The sequence below is a fragment of the Patagioenas fasciata genome, chromosome 11 (genome assembly GCF_037038585.1).
Source record: "Patagioenas fasciata isolate bPatFas1 chromosome 11, bPatFas1.hap1, whole genome shotgun sequence".
Taxonomy (NCBI): Eukaryota; Metazoa; Chordata; class Aves; order Columbiformes; family Columbidae; genus Patagioenas; species Patagioenas fasciata.
In genome coordinates, this window is record NC_092530.1 from 26,180,495 (window position 1) to 26,196,866 (window position 16,372).

Consider the following 16,372-nt stretch of genomic DNA (forward strand, 5'->3'; position numbering starts at 1 on the left):
GTAATTAGTGATTGAAATCCCCGCCGAGAATGATGGGCTTGTTTGGGTCACAATTGTTCCATTTAGCAATAGTGTCAAAGAATCCTGCAGTATGTGCTGAAAGGTTAAAGTATGCAGTATGTTCTGACATGTTTGTGGAAATATTAGGGTACACAGAAAGAAGACTATGAGTAAATGAAAATAACTTTATTTTCAAATTTTCTTTTAAGATCATATACTTCAGGCAAGGCCATGAAGCCTATGTGCGGGCAGTAAGGAAAGCAAAAATTTACAGTATTAACATGCAAAAACAACCGTGGAACAAAATGGAACTCAGGGTAAGTTGACCAAATACTTTAAATAGCTGAATGTCTGTTGTGTTAAATTTACATTAAAAAACAATATGAAAAATACGAAGAAAGCATTAAGTAAGCAGGATTTTGGCCTTGACGAGGTCCCTTTCAACCCAAATTATTTTACAACTTTTTTTCTTAACACCAGCTCATGCAGAACCCACCACTCAAAAGCTGTTTATAGTTCTATTGACCCTCTACAATGATCTGAACATCTGGGTTCTATTTATTGTTTTAAAAGCTACGGTAGGAAGTACGACGCGGTGGTGGAAAGACCTGAATGTGTCTGCGAGCTCTGTTGAACAGTGGGTCTTGCTAAGCATAAAATTGTGAATGTCCTTACATTCTTGGTCAGGCAAGACCATACCTTACAATATTTTTACAAAATAAGAGTGTTCTGGATGGCTTGGGCACACAGTAGGTTTACCTTGTTCTGTCAATTTAATGTTCTTTTTTTTTTCCCTTATCTTTTTCTTTGAAGCGTTGAGTCCTTTAATACTTAATCGACAGTGTTGCCATATTTTTTCAGCTTTACTCAGATTTCACGTCAAGAGAAGACGACGTATATGTGCTAATGTTCACATATGGGTGTGCCAGTGGTTCTGTTAATGAAAATAATGGCTTTACTGGAAAAATATCCAGTTACTAGTGCTGGGTATTCAGTGATTCCAGCTGTAATCTTCAAAGGCATCATCAGTTTGCAAGGGAAAGAAAATAGTATTCCATGTAGGACAGAGATCTTAAGCACCTGCTGTTGTTTGACAGGATGTGAACATAAAGGCTATTGTTGAATTTCCGCTTTTAGAGGAAGTTTCCTTTTCTTTCCCCTGCATGTTGCTATGCAAGGGCGAGAGGCCCTGCTGCCCTCGGTGTGATTAAAAGCGGAGTGGTATGTTCCTTAAACTTTGCTACTAAAGTGAAATAATTTGTGGGTGTCCTGTTTGCAAATCCACCAAGGGAATGAGCATCTCATATCCTTTTTGGTTTTCATTTTAAGGTACCTATGACTGATTTGTAATATTTGGAAAAAAAAAATCTTCTTTGGGAAAACTACCTGGGCTCTAGAGTGGAAACATGTTTGGGTTTTTATTAATATGTTTGATACTTGAACATGGATGGTGTTGTTAGCAAGTTAAAATAATACTGTTCCATGCTTCTTGGTGAACAGGAACAAGAATTTGTGAAGACTGTAGGAATTAAATATGAAGTTGGGCCTCCGACGCTCTGCTGCTTGAAGCTTGCATTCCTCGATCCCATCACAGGCAAAATGACGGGAGAATCATTTTCCATAAAGTAAGTTCTTGCAGTTTAGGAGCTTCCTCCCTTCCTTTTTGTTTTTTCTTTTGCAAGACACGATGACGATGTAATTACACCAACCTTGAAAACAAAATGCATGAAATTGTGTGTTTTGAGACTGTCTTGTACGTGTAGAACTAAGTTTATGGGTAATAGAAGCAACTTCTTTTATCTGTTTCATGAAGGTACCACGATATGCCAGATGTTATTGACTTCCTTGTGCTGCATCAGTTTTATAATGAAGCCAAAGAAAGGAACTGGCAAATAGGTGACTATTTTTTTTCCCACTTCCATATGTTTTGCAACATTCCTGCAGCTGTTTAATAGGAGACGGTATTACATGATGTGAAGGACTGTACCACACATGATATTATAGCGATCATTGGAAACTTTATTTGATGTTTGCTACAATTCCTGTAACAGAAAAAAAAAGAGAAATGAGAGAAACTGTTACAAGGTCTGTGATAGCAGAAGAATGTCCTGTTCTATTGTAATTTGAGATGTGGAGGCGGCTGTGACTAATTAACCAGAGACGTGAAAGTCGTGGCTTTAGGGGATGGGCTTGATTCCTGGAGCGCAAAACATAAGAATTGAAGTAGTGCATTTGTGAAAGATGAAGTCGAATCTCTAAAAAGTGTTTACCAATTATTTATGTTGTTCTTTTGCTGAATGCGATCTTTCTCCTTACAGGGGATAGATTTCGCAGTATAATAGATGACGCCTGGTGGTTTGGAACTGTGGAGAGTCAGCAGCCTTTCCAGGCGGAATATCCCGATAGTTCCTTCCAGTGCTACTGCGTTCAGTAAGTGCTGACATGGCTGGGATGTCGCACACACGTTTACGTGCTCTGGGTCTTCTAGACCTCTACATGCAACCCAGATGTGCACCTCAAGAACTAGGGTCCTCTTTCCCATTTAAACACATCATCAGCCACTTGGGTTTTAGTTATTTAATTATGAGCTTATTCATAAAACAATGTTTTTGGTGTAAAAAGTGTTGCAGTGAGTTTATTGGGGATACAAGAGAAGAATAAGGAGCTGGAATGGAGCTAGTGACATGTCTAGTTTCTAATAGACAGGACCTTTTAAGTCTGGTAGAGAAAAGGTGTATCCTTACATTCAGCTCTAACTTATGCATTTGAATGTATTTTTTTTAAAAGCTGGGACAACAATGAAAGAGAGAGGATGAGTCCATGGGACATGGAACCAATTCCAGAAGGAAGTAAGTGTGTGTTGAGTTCATGTCCATATACAAAGTAAGTAGTTTTTTACCACTGCTAGTACTTACTGTTGTTGAATTCTTCCTATTTAGCTGCTTATCCGGAGGAGGTTGGTGCCGGAGTTCCTGTGACGCCGGATGAACTGACAGCTCTTCTCTACAAACCCCAGGAAGGAGAATGGGGGGCCCATTCCAGAGACGAAGAATGTGAACGAGTCATCCGGGGGATCGAGCAACTTCTTTCCCTTGGTATGTTTGAAGAGAAAAGGTGGAAGGATTAAGAATGGTGGCACAAGACTGAAGAGTGGATAGGATATTGGCGTTACTGCGGAGTATTTGAAATGTGCTCTGCTAAATGACTGAAAAGAGCCTTTTGAATTTCATACAGCGTCCTTTTCAGTTTTATTCTCTTTTTTTCTGGGGCTTGACCCGCTTCCTTTCAAGTTAAGGGGGATGCTCAGTGGTCATATCTAAATATGAATAAGCAAAACATGAAATTAAAACCCTCGAAAAACAAGCAACAAATCCTTGCCAACAAATCCCTTGTAACTAGTTTGTAGGCGTTTAATAGCATGCTACGATTTAAAGTCTGTCCTATATTTAGACAAGAGGACATGGCTGTATTCTTAGTTTGTAGGAATTTAATAGCATGCTATGATTTAAATTCTGTCCTATATTTATACACAGGACATGCCTGTATTCTTAGTTTATGTCACTTGTAGTATTCCTGTTGCAAGTGCATATGCCACGTTACTTTTCCGCAATACAGTTGGCTGCTGGCCTGCAAATCTCAGATGTGATGCTTAAACAAAAAAAAGCTTTTCAAGAGTAATTAACAGATGGTACAAGAGAAAGAATCTCACCCTTTGGGTAATGACATAACCGGCTCTATCGCTTTTACTGAATTCTTAGAAAGAAAACCCATTATAAGGTATCTAGTTATCTTACAACTTCTGGTACCAGAATTCTGAGGCATCTAAATGATGTTGATGTTTTGTCTTTCAGACATTTCTAATCCCTTTGCTGTTCCGGTGGACCTTAGTGCCTATCCCATGTATTGCACTGTTGTTGCTTATCCAACTGACCTCACCACCATCAGGAGGAGACTCGAAAACAGGTTTTATAGGTCAGTTGGATTTTGATTTGTTTTTAATCTGTGTTTTCTGTAGCCCAATTGAGGATACTACATTTAGCTGAATACTATGTAGTGCTACTTCAGCAATATATTTCTTCAATAGGCCAACAGTGTAAGGTCAGATTCTGTCTGGCTGTGGGCAAATATTTGCTTCATCTGTATCTCTGCTGCCTTGGAACCAGATGCTTTGCTTGCGTTGCAGTGGCCAGAGATGGGCTGAACAGTGCTATAAACTGGAAAGTTGTTTTTCCAGTTAACCTGGGGATGAATAACGTCCTGTTCTTTTTATCCTCTCTGAGGACCGTTTTATCTCCAAGGCTTTTTCTAAGTGGGAGTAGTCAGCACTCTCCTTCGGTAGGTTTGTTTCCTCTTTTCATTCTCTTCATTGCTGTTTTGAAGAGGAACATCTTTTTCCACAAAGCCATTGGGGCGGTCAGCAGTATGTGAACAGAAACCTCCTGGAACCTATTTCTCCTGGATCTGAGTTCCTACTTTTCCTGAGAAATCCTACTGAACTCAGGAGGAAAATAATGTACACCTTCCTCTCCATCCCTTTTTTTTTCTTTAGGAGAATCTCTGCACTGATGTGGGAGGTGAGATACATTGAACATAATGCCAGGACTTTCAACGAGCCAGACAGTCCTATAGTCAAAGCAGCCAAAATTGTAACAGATGTCTTACTTCGCTTCATAGGGTAGGCATGTTTTTGACTTTATAGACCTGACATCTTGAGCTTCTGAGACATTTGATCACGTATTTTTGACTTTTGTTATTGTCCTGCAGGGATCAGAGCTGTACTGATATATTAGAAATATATAACAAGGTGAAAGCAGAAGACCTAAGCAGTAGTGATGAAGAAGAGGAGGTAAGATCATTAAATCCGATCATCAGAACGTCTTGCATTTCATATTCAGCACCTGGGAGAAATGTCTGAGTCAAGAATTTTGTGGGGTTTTTATTTTATGGGTAGTTGCACTGAGTCTTTGAGATGAGCCTGTTTAAGCCATTTGAATTGCTCACCTGGGGCAATAAGCTCCTTTAAGTAAGTAAAAATGGTTCTCGGAACTGGCGATTTTGATCCTCTCTCAGTGCATGACTGAGTCTTTGTAAGTCATGGACTGAGTCACTTTGTGTTGTGCGAGGAAGTATCAGTAAGGAAGGAATATGAACTGGGGATTATTCCGTCTGCCAAACCAGAAGGACAACAGTTCTCTTATTGTCAGGGAGGCCGCAGAGCTGGTTTTCTTTTGTAATTCTGTGTCATTTCCTGTCAGTTGTACCCTGGAGTGAAAAACCAGGTCAGATATCCCTTCCTTTAACTTCTCTCTCCTTACACCTTCTCCCCTTAGATGCAGATTGTAAACATTTTGAAGTGTGGTTTAGTTTCTGTTGCAAAGAGGTGGCCTCTTATAACCTAAATCACTCGGGTGTGTTTGACTTTTTCAGTGTTGCTTTCTAACACATGAACTAGCGTCAGATTTAGTGAGGAGGTTTCTTCCCTCCTCCCTTCCCCCAGACATCCTCCATTGTGGCCGTTTTGAAATATTCCAGTTAAACCTGGTGCTGCTTGCACACCTTATTTATACGTACCTGTACTTACGGCTGGTGACATTGTCTTGGATTGGTATTGAAACTTAAAATCTACCCTACAATGTAATAATTTAATTACTTTTATACAGCTGAGATACAATAACAGCATCTATTTTCACAGACTTTTAAAAGAGTATTTTGAAGAAAATGAGGGATTTCCATGACTTAAATAGCAGATCCTCCATTCCCAACTCAGCCTTCTGGTGCCAGTTGTTCAGAAGTGTCCGAAGTTGCTACTATATCACCTTCCTTTCTCTCCAGCCTTTCAAAGAGCATGTCTTGGTTTACAATGTTTTAAAATAAGCAAGAAATTACTTTCAGATTCTTTGTAGGAGCTTTCAAGCAACCACTTCTCCTCTCAAAATGATGGATTTTTAATTAGTGGTAGAAAGCTGCCTACAAAGGAGTTTTTGTTGTAATTTCTAAATCCAGATTCTGAAAAGAGGATCACGTACACCTGATGTAAGTAAGGGAGTAAATGAAACCTGAATAGATGCAGTCCAGCTGCTCAGGGCATGAACATTTAGGCAGGGGAACGCAGGTCTGCAAATCTGGGACTTAGCTGAATCTTAAGCACTGAAAAGAAACCATTCTTACTTCGTACATGTTTATGTGTAATTCCTATGGAAGCAAACTTAGAGATGAAACAGCTTACCCACCTCATTTTTCTTTTAAAGTTATTTAAGTTCTAGTTGGAAGCTATTTCTATTTTGCTTGAGCCATTCCATGCATTTGAGTGGTTTAAAATTGCATTTGTTCCGGCTGGCTTTTGATTTTTAACCCTTTTTTCCGTGCCGAGGGCACGTTCACGCGTGATCGTGTGTAACCGTGTCCTTTGCCTTTAGGTGGCAGAAGTAGATGTGGATTCAGATGCTCCAGGAACTTCCTCTGGAAAAAGACGAGTGAGTAAATATTTCTGCTTGTGAAGGGAGATGGAGCAGGTACTGAAACACGTGTTTAGATCTGGAATGGTTCAAATCTGCCAGAGCTGATGTGACTTTAGTTGCACGTGTGTGTAAGTGTCGGCAGACAGTTATTGTGCAGGAAAATTCGCTTAATTGCTGAAGAACCTTCCTTTTATTTCTGCCGTTTGCAGACTGCTTATTGTTGTGCCATCAGCTGTGCTTTAATCTTGCTGCAATTCTGGTTTTGATTGTGGAAATCTGCTTTGAATCAGAGTGCTGGTAAATTAATAGGAACTTAAAGTGAAAAATCTGAATATTCTGAAAAAATCACAAAGTTTATCTGTTTTCGGGCAGGTACGACGCCGAATAAAAAGGCAACCCGCGAAGGCAAGTCCTGATGCTTGGAAAGAGCAATGCAAGCAACTCTTAAACCTGATTTATGAAAGAGAGGACTCAGAGCCTTTTAGGCAGCCGGTCGATCTCTTCTCCTACCCTGTAAGCACAACTTCCATATTCAAAATTAAAAAAGCCCATTGTTCATCCTTTGGCAAAACCTCTCCCTCTTGGAGTTGGAACGCGCCATGTTCTGTGCGCTGCTCTTTGCAGAGAATTCTCTGCAGTAACTCTCAAAAAGAAATCATTACTTAAGAGCCACTGTTGCGGGTGAACACTCAGATATTTTATTGCTGTAGGATGTGACAGCCTTTATTTATTATTTTTTTTGTATGTTCTTACAGGATTATCGAGATATCGTAGACACTCCTATGGACTTCAGCACTGTGAAAGAAACCTTGGAAGCAGGAAACTACACTAGTCCCTTGGAATTCTACAAAGACATTCGTTTAATATTCTGCAACTCGAAAGCTTACACTCCTAATAAAAAGTCTCGAGTAAGTCATAAATTTTAATCCCTTCTTTGCAAAGACCCAGGCCCTACATAAATACAGCGCATGAAATGAGGTCTGTATCTGAGAGCAAAGCACCGCGTCGTGAAATAAAAATAAGTAGCATATGTCAATTCTGGGCCTCATGGTTATAAACTTGCTTTGTTCTGCTGACACAGGTCGCTTCTGAATTTCATTTTCATCTGAACTTAAAGCTGCTGAGAAATTGTGTGGTTACTGTTGCAACTGTTTTTTTGAATATTTGGAGCAGAAAACTGATCACCAGTTGCTTTTGTTTTTTCAGTAGTTTATTCCTGGAAACAAGGCTATCAGCTTGATAACTGCATAGAGATATATATATATATATATATATATATATATGTTAGGGTCTTTTTTTAATCTACTGTAAATGCAGGTATTATCCAATACATCTACTGAGAGCATTATGATACTTAATTTTTTTTCTAGTTTCCTGAGTGTACTTGGTGAGACTTTTGCATGGTTTTGCTTGTTTCTCAGGTGCTAATCTTGCTTTTTTCTGTGTGCAGGAGTAGGGATCTACTCAGGCAGAAAAAATGTGTTGGACTGGAGCCCTGAACAAGAAACGGCAGGAGGGAAAGGGCAGGTTGAGATGTTAGAATATAGATATTTCTATATGCGCTAGGTAAAGCGACTGAGTGTATGACTGATCACGTAAACATGGCTGTGTCTGAGATGTGTTCCTGGGCAGTGAATCACCTGTCAGCTTTTCCTCAGCTCCTGTATGATCAAACGATTCTAAACTTTTCAATATATTTTAATAATACGTTGTTTACGCTCAAAAAATCGCAAGTCGGCAGGAGGACACAGGTACAGGTTTTACCACTATTGATGCAAAATACAATTCAAGTGGTTGACCTCTTCATAATACAAAAGTAGAAAGAATTTTGACTGCATTTCCAGACACTAAAGGGAACTGGTGTTGGAATGACCATATCATTATAAGGAAAAGCTGCACATTAAGCGAGATGCTTACTCATTTAGCATAGATAAGAGCGCTGGTTACAAAGTTGCCTAATATTTCTGTGTAGGAACAGGAGCACTTAAAACCCCTTAGGAAATGCACCCCGCTTGGGGCTAGACTGAGCTACTGTTACTTAAAGCACAAGAATACGTAGAATTTAATATTTCTGTAAAATTTTCGTGTGGCACCTACCATGGTGTGACCCAAGATTTTATTCTGGGCGCTGTCGAGCAGGAGGAAGAGCAGAAGGTGCTGCAAGGAGCTTTCATTATGTGTGTAAATGGTGAGAGACAGGAGGAGGTTGTGGCGTCTTAGTCTTAGTCTCAGCCTGAGGTTTTTCTGACCCATTTTAAGGAAAAAGTAAAGAAAACTCCAAATCAAAGAGATTTTCTATTCAGACAGACTGCAGGAAATGGGGAGCGGCTGAGTGTGAGATGGTGACAACATCTTAACGGTGTTCACGCAATTTTCGGAAGACTGGATGCAGCAGGAGGGTATGAGGAAGGAATCAAGAACTTTGTTTTATTTATGCTGAGCTTGAACTATTGGTTTGTCAGACAAATCCCAGGTAAAATCTCAAACAAACATGAGTGAATTGGGGGGTGAGGCTGCACAGGGGCAAGGCCTAGAAAGAGGACAGGAACATGGTTGAAGATTTTTGACTCACAGAAATCAGGGATGAGGACGTTTTAGTTGGCTTCTGTGTGCGGGTCTGTAGGGTGGTGTAAGGACTCATCACAAAGGGAATTAAAGCAAATAGCAAAGGTGAGGGGGCAGCAAAGCCCCCTCAGTTTTTCCCTAGTACTTCAAGTTGTCTTATAGTGTGTTTCCGTGCTTTACGGAGATTAAAAAAGGGGGCAATATTTCAGTAATCTAGATATCCGTTTTCCTTTAACTCTGTAAATATTCTGTACTGTATGTAATTAAATCCTTTTACAGAAACACTTTCTGTTGTGAGAACACCATTGTACCATGGAAGGAGATGATCTGTGAAGAACCTTGTAGTTGAATGTCACCATGAATTTTTCTTTTGTGCTACAAAGTCTGGGCATCTTTGTGATTTTTTTTTTTCCTAGTTATTCTACTTGTAATAAGTACGACCGTGCTCTCTCACTCCAGATCTACAGCATGACACTTCGACTATCTGCCTTATTTGAAAACCATATGAAGAATATCATCTCCGAGTACAAATCAGCAATGCAATGTCAGAAGAGGAAGAGGCCACGGTACCGAAAACGGCTGAGAAGCAGCAGCAGTTCCCCCTCAACTAGCAGAGCATCAAGGTAACGTAATGATAGTGTGGGATTCACTGTTGGTTCATTTGGGATGCCAGTGGTCGATGTGCCCTCCTGAATAAATTCAGTAATGGTATTGCTGGTTTCCCGAGGCAGTTGCTCTTTCAGGTGATAAAATCATGAGCTCAGATTCCATGCTCAGTTTGTAGTTTGTGCAGAATTCTGGGAAGTAAAGGCTGTATGATTAGAGAACTATTCCCTCTGGAGAAAACAGGAGAGCAAGCTTCTTTTTGCCTTTGATAACTGTTCAAAAAGTGTTGTTTAACACTTTTCTGACTTCCGTATGATACATTTTACTAGTAAACTGAATATTTGTTTTAAAAGGTGAGATTAAATCTTGTTCTTGCAAACTCATGTGCCTTTATCAAAGTGAATGGTGTTGTCCTTGTTCTTAGTATTGCTACACCTGTGCAAGCACTGGGAAGAGATCGTTTGTGTTATGCGTTTGCTGCAAAACCCAAGACAGTTTGCAAGGGAAATTGGGTTTGTGTTTGTTTTTTGGTACTAACAGTTTTATCTCTTTGGGATATTTTGTGTCTTCAGCCCAAAAGGGAAGCAGAAACAAATGAAGATTCAACCCAAACCAAACCAGAATACCTCACTGCCTTTGACTAGGACTAGCTCTTCAGTTTCATCTCATGGTGAGGAGAAATTTTATTAAATGCATCATTTCTCTTGCAGCAACTTGCATATGCAGACTAAAGCTTGTATTCATGAGCCACGTACAAAAACCCACCTGCTGAAAGAGCAAGGTCATAGAAATATTTTGTCTGCCCTGTCTAAAGTTTCAGATACGGCAGAAGAACCGCTGGGTTCAGCCACTGGTGAGGAGATGGAAGGCCAACCATCATCTTCCTCAGGCTCCAACGCACAGAGCCGGAGCGGAAATGCCGTCGATCCAGGGAAAAGTAGACCGGTCAGGAGTAAATCTACACCAGTGAAACAAGGTGAGAAATAACAAGCATTCTATTCTTCGAGTGACTGATTGCACTGGAAATGAGAGATGTTGCTTCTTTCTCATGCTTATAATATTCTTGATGAAGTCTAGGATTATACTATATCCCCAAACCATACTAAAGAAGTGAATTTACCTTAATTTTTACAGTTCTGTGGTCTCTTGTGTGAAGTGTGGCATGCACATGATGCCACATGTGCTTCAGCGAAGCGCTTTAAAATCTCTCCAGATGGAAAAGCTTAATTGCTCTTAAACTTCTTGAGAGTTCCAGTTCCTTCAGGAGTTACAGAAAGGCAAACCAAACCAAAAGAATCCCCACCCCAAAATCTCGTCCTTTTATTAAGTTGAAACCAAAGATGAAAACAAGTGACCAATTTTTAAATACTTTTGTCATAATCAAGACTAAGTGGTTGCCATGAGAAACACCACTGAAAAGCTTTGCTGTTTTCTCTCTGGGTTTTGAGGGTTTTTCTGGCTTGGCTCTCAGTAGGATTCATGTGACTAAATGGTAGATGTTTGTGTCTAACCCAGTCGCTTTGGGCTCCTCTTATTGACTGGATCTTCACTGAACTCCTTCCCAAGACAGTTTATAGTCCTCGCTTCGTGATGAGATGAACTGTGTTGACTTTGTCTGACAAATTTCCCCCTTAGAGCATATTTAGATGCTCCGCAGCACAGAAGGGTCATCTGCGGTGAGTAGCTCGGAGCTGGATCGTACCCAGCACACATTGCAAAGGCAGATGAGGCAAATCCCACTTGTTGTGTCTTATTTGGCTCGGGCGTGACGATGACAACTGATAGGGTTTGTTTTGTGTTTGCTTAGATCACGCTCCTGACGGGCCACTTACAAATGGGGATGGCAGAGAACCTCGGGCAGGCGTCAAGAGGAAGTTAATTAGTGCATCAGAAGACGAGGAGCATCTGGAGGAGGCGGAGGAAGAGGAAAAGAAGAGAGAATTAAAGGAAAAATCTGGTTTATCTTCATCAGAAAGTGGGGAATCGGGATCCAGCTCCAGTTCTGAAAGCAGAAGCGGCTCCGATTCCGACTCCGAATCGACATCTCGAACGGACCAGGATTACATTGACGGAGACCACGACTACAGCAAAGTGGTGCAATCCAAAAAACCCAAACGGAAAATCAAAAGGAAACTCGCTGGTGGGAAACGGAATTGGCAGGGCAGAGGGACAGGGAGGAGAGGCCGCTGGGGGAGGTGGGGGAGATGGAGCCGAGGGGGAAGAGGCGGCAGAGGAGGAAGAGGCTGCGGTAGAGGAAGAGGAGGCGGCCGGGGAGGAAGACGAGGCCGAGGAGGCCGAGGAGCCTCGCGCGGAGCCACCAGGGCTAAACGGGCCCGAATTACGGATGATGAATTTGAAAACCTGTTTGGAGGACAGTTTGGTGAGAGCGTGTTTGGGGGCCGGTTCAGCAGACCGCCTCGGATCAAAACGAGGAACGAGGGCAGGAGAACTGTCTTGTACAACGACGATTCGGATAATGACAATTTTGTGCACACCGAGGATCCGTTGAACCTTGGTACTTCCAGGTCAGGCAGGGTGCGGAAAATGACAGAAAAAGCCAGGGTCAGCCATCTCATGGGATGGAATTATTGACAGGTAAAAAAAACTTTGGAACAATTTTAAAAAGAACTTCAATGGCCTTCTACTGCAGGGATTTTACCAGAAAAATCTACCAAGCAAGTTGTGCGGGGACTCCACTCACGTTTCACAGTGGTGCTTTTCCATTCTGTCCGTTTGCGTTCGTTTGAAAACTTCAGATCGCCACACTTCATTGGTCAGAACAAGCCTTAGTCATTAGGCCTTAAATTACAGAAATTCTTCCCCACACACTACAAGTTCATCCCATTAAAGAGGCTTCCAGCTTCTCGACGAGAACATGACATTGGGAGTCACGATTGTGACTTCTCTCCCTCGTTTTGTTTTTGTATTATAGAAATAGCACCTTCTTACAGAGTTTTTATGTGGTTTCTGCCATAAATCCTTATACACAGTAATAATTCTAACTTTTGCACAATACACCAATCCTAAAGGCAGCTATAAAATGTTTACAGTTTCTATATTGTAAGAAGGATCTGGATTATTTTAATCTTCCCAGGCCAAACGTTCATGAATTGTGCTGAACTGAAGTATGTCTATACTACAGTTACGGGGGTCCTGATGTGCTTTCTATCGGTTCTTTATTCCTGTAAAAGTGACAAAGGGTTGGTGCCTTGTAAATATGTAGCAAACCTTTGATGTGGTGTGTCCTATGTGTGCATTAACTTTATTAAAAAGAGAATACTTGAGAAGTATGAATATCTAGGCGAAAGGTGCCAAATGCAAAAGTTACTTGCATCTATTTTCTTTTTGTCCTCTCATATTTTTATAGTATTAATAGAGATTGTGCAGCTAAGGGGTAACTTAAACGTTTGAAAGGTTCCTCCTCTTGAAAGCATAACGTGATTTTTAATAGTAGCTCAGCTACCTCTATTTACAACTACTGGAAACCTAAAAGAAAATAGATGCTATTACTCAGTACGTGTTGAAGAAGGAGCGTTGAGGGATGGAATTGCTTGTGGAGTTGTAGAGTAACTTTATCTTGATTATATTGACGCAGTGAAAGCAAATCGAAGTAATTCCCAGAGTTTTCAGCAGAGGGTGGTTTGTTAGTGCAGATAAGCCGAGCGTCTCCCGCACGTTTCTGCCGCCGTGTCCTCGGTAAAAATGCGCGTTTGGTCGAGTTTGTCCCGGGCAGGTGAGGAGGGAGCTCTGGTCCCCGCACCCACCGGCTCCCGTGCTGACTCTTGTATCTCGAGCTTCCAGCAGAGAATTCGTGTTGCACTGTACTCTTGTTATCCCGCGAAAACGCTGTAGTAACTTGAAAACAGAAATAGTGGTGGTGGTAGCAGTGTAGAACGTGGCGCCAGTCGTGGTCGCGCTCCTGGGTGAGCAGGAGCAGGGCTGGGCTGAGCTGAGCAGCCTCGTCCTTCCCAGGCTCGGCCTGCAATATTTAATATTTGGGACTTCAAATTTCTGCCGTTGTCTAAATGAATTGTCAGTTCTGGCTTGGATAAGAGAATGAGTTGCATTACACAGAGAGAACCAACAGAAACCAGACTAGAAAGTTTTGGTGGAGTTTTTAAAGGTGATTTTTTTTAAATTTGTTTTTAAAAACTTTCATCCAATACCCTTCAGTTCTTCTGTGCACAGCTTGGTCAATAGTTCTGGAAAACCTCAGGCAGCAAAGAGTGCCCCATGTATATTCTCAGATGCAGAAGGAATTTAATTTTTTTGACTTTCTATATTAAGCACTCGCTATTTTATCGCGCTTTCCAAAAATCCTACTTAATGCAAAATGACTTGAAAAAAAATGCAGAGGTTTAGTTTTGTGATGGAGGAGAGTATATCCTAAAACGCTCAGAGCATTAAGATGAGTTTATGGTACAGTACAAAAGTCACGCTTTTAATTTTGTAAGGACTGTTTTGAAAAGGCTGTGATCCCTTTCTGGACTTGATTCAGTTGTGTTTCGATGGGGAAAACAAACCCACAAACCAAAAGCGCAGAGGCTCTCCTGGTTCTGTCTTGGGCTTTAAAATATAAACACCTGTCCTGTCATCTCTCTCATATCTATGTATATATATACACGCATATATATTTATAAGAAATGTATTATTTCTTTGCCGGATTGGTCCTTCTCCGTATGGTAAGCAGGAATAGCATGTCCACGTCAGTCCGTAGTCGCAGTCATCCCCTTTCCATCAGTCCCGTCGAGCTCGTGTGAACACTACGGTTTGTGTCCTAAAGCCTGAAAACCTTGAAATGCAAAAGAAACGCTTTTCATACCTTTCTGACCGGCCGAAGATCCACTTCCTTATTTATTTTGTGTAGGGGTTCGGGAGAGATAAACCCCGTGGGTTCCAGAGAAATTGTTTTATAAGTTTGTGTATTTTAGCAGCGATTAGAATAATATTAAATATGTTCTTAAATGTATCTTTTCTATGGAATGAAGTACTGTGAAGATAACTGAAGCATCACTTTGCTGTGGCGTAAGTATTAATCAGCAGTGTTACTCGATGAAAGGCAGACAGCAGGGTGTGCTAGAGCAACACAGCTATTGCTTATTGTAAAAAAAAAAGAGAAAAAAGAGGGGTTTTTTTGTGCATGAGAACCTTTTATAAGCATGAAAGAAATAACTTGGGTTTAGAGATGTTATTTTTATTTGGGTTTGTATCTGAGTTCTTCCTCCGAGTTAGGCCATTGATTTCTCATCGCCTCATTCTGTGGAGTAATTATAATTTCATAGTAGCTTGGACCCTTTCTCTTCAAACCCAGACCCTATCAGGAGCCGCTTACACTTGCAGAAAACTTAATGTCAACCCAATGGGTGCAGCAGAAGCAGCAAAATGATTTAAAGCTCACAGCGAATTGGTCCCTGAGCCCAGTCCCAGGTGCCCGGGCAGCGCTGTGGGGGCAGCACCGGCGTCTCTCTCCTTGTGCTCTTAACAAAAAAGGCCCAAATTCTGCCTAAAATAAATAGTTTGTAGGTCTGATGTGTGGGGTTCCCGAGGGCTCGGAGGCCGGAGGGCTGGTATGCCTGAGGATTAACTTGGGGGCACCAGAGCTTCGGAGGTTTCTCCATGTGCGGGATCTTGCCTGCGCTGCCAGGGCGCTGGAGAGGACTCGGGGACATGTGAGGGAACTCGGGGACACCTTGGGGCACCCCACACGCTCCATCCACTGGAGACGGGTCCAAAAACCTTGTGCGCGTCTCTGCTGGCGGGTTTGTGGCTGCGGATCCGCTGGGTCTGTGTTGCTCCCGGCTCCGTCCAGCCCGGGGCGTGAGGATGAAACTCGTTTTGCAGGAGCCGAGAGTTGGCGTCTCCGTTCAGCCCAAACTTCGGCTGCTTTGGATTTTCTCTTCGCGCCTTTTGCTTTTCTCCTTGCCCCGCTCTGCCCTTCCCTTTATTGCCCCTGTGGGTTATTTATGACCCTCTTTTGGAAACTTGGATTTGATTTCGGCTGGGCTGTGAGGTTGAGTTCTTTCTCTCCCTTTGTTCCCCAAGGCTTTCCCTGTTGTTCAGATCCGCCTTTCTTTGCCAGCACCATTCCCACCTGGCCAGAGGTGGATTTAAGGAAGATGGAAAGTTGAAGGGATGGGGCCGGACCTAAAACTCCACTGATTTCCACTGGTATTTAACACATGGGCTCTGTCTCTACAGAGTTACTCCTCCTTTTTTCAACCTTTATTCCCTTCCTACATGAATTGCAGTTCATATCCCTCTTGTAGAAGTTGTGTCTGTCCAGCTTTACAAGATATTTCTGTTTTAAATTACCCGTGAAAGTTTTATGTGGGTGCTCAACCCTGGCTGGGCCCGGGCAGTTCTCTCCCTGCTCTCCATCGCTGTCGCTCCTTTCCCCACCACCATCCCCATCAGCCCCATCCCGCAGATGAACAAGCTCAGTATATTAATGAAGAAACAATTTGTGAACGTCTTGCTTTTCACAATGCTCGGAGCATCTCTTGGCCGCAAAAAGGCAAAATGAACCTTGTCAAGCGTTTGAAAAGGCTGTTCTGGGTATCCCTGGGATGTTTCTGGCAACCGTTCAAAATCACGCAGTGCTAGCAGGAGAAAGTGAGTTTAAATCGCTAATTTTTGATAAGGACTTGATTAGTATTTCATCTGTAATCTGACGGGGGAAAGGGAAGAGCTGTGTGTTGAGGATGTTGTGTCCGCCCTGGTGGGGAGTGTCTGGCTGCCCATGG

At 41.9% G+C, this 16,372-nt stretch overlaps 1 protein-coding gene across 2 annotated transcripts in view; it reads left to right on the forward strand.

Annotated features, from left to right (window-relative positions):
* The window catches only part of BRWD3 (bromodomain and WD repeat domain containing 3), a 46,227-nt gene extending 33,724 nt beyond the window's left edge, over positions 1–12,503 (forward strand). For both annotated transcript variants that reach the window (XM_065846173.2, XM_065846175.2), the window contains 16 exons: positions 210–317; positions 1,501–1,625; positions 1,814–1,896; positions 2,319–2,430; positions 2,788–2,849; positions 2,940–3,095; positions 3,852–3,972; positions 4,550–4,675; positions 4,765–4,846; positions 6,417–6,473; positions 6,831–6,971; positions 7,214–7,366; positions 9,483–9,646; positions 10,202–10,299; positions 10,444–10,605; positions 11,437–12,503. In XM_065846173.2, the coding sequence (XP_065702245.1) occupies positions 210–317; positions 1,501–1,625; positions 1,814–1,896; positions 2,319–2,430; positions 2,788–2,849; positions 2,940–3,095; positions 3,852–3,972; positions 4,550–4,675; positions 4,765–4,846; positions 6,417–6,473; positions 6,831–6,971; positions 7,214–7,366; positions 9,483–9,646; positions 10,202–10,299; positions 10,444–10,605; positions 11,437–12,221 (2,535 nt within the window). In that variant the 3' untranslated portion in view covers positions 12,222–12,503. The remainder of the gene's footprint in view (positions 1–209; positions 318–1,500; positions 1,626–1,813; positions 1,897–2,318; positions 2,431–2,787; positions 2,850–2,939; positions 3,096–3,851; positions 3,973–4,549; positions 4,676–4,764; positions 4,847–6,416; positions 6,474–6,830; positions 6,972–7,213; positions 7,367–9,482; positions 9,647–10,201; positions 10,300–10,443; positions 10,606–11,436) is intronic.
* Positions 12,504–16,372: the final 3,869 nt, after the last annotated feature.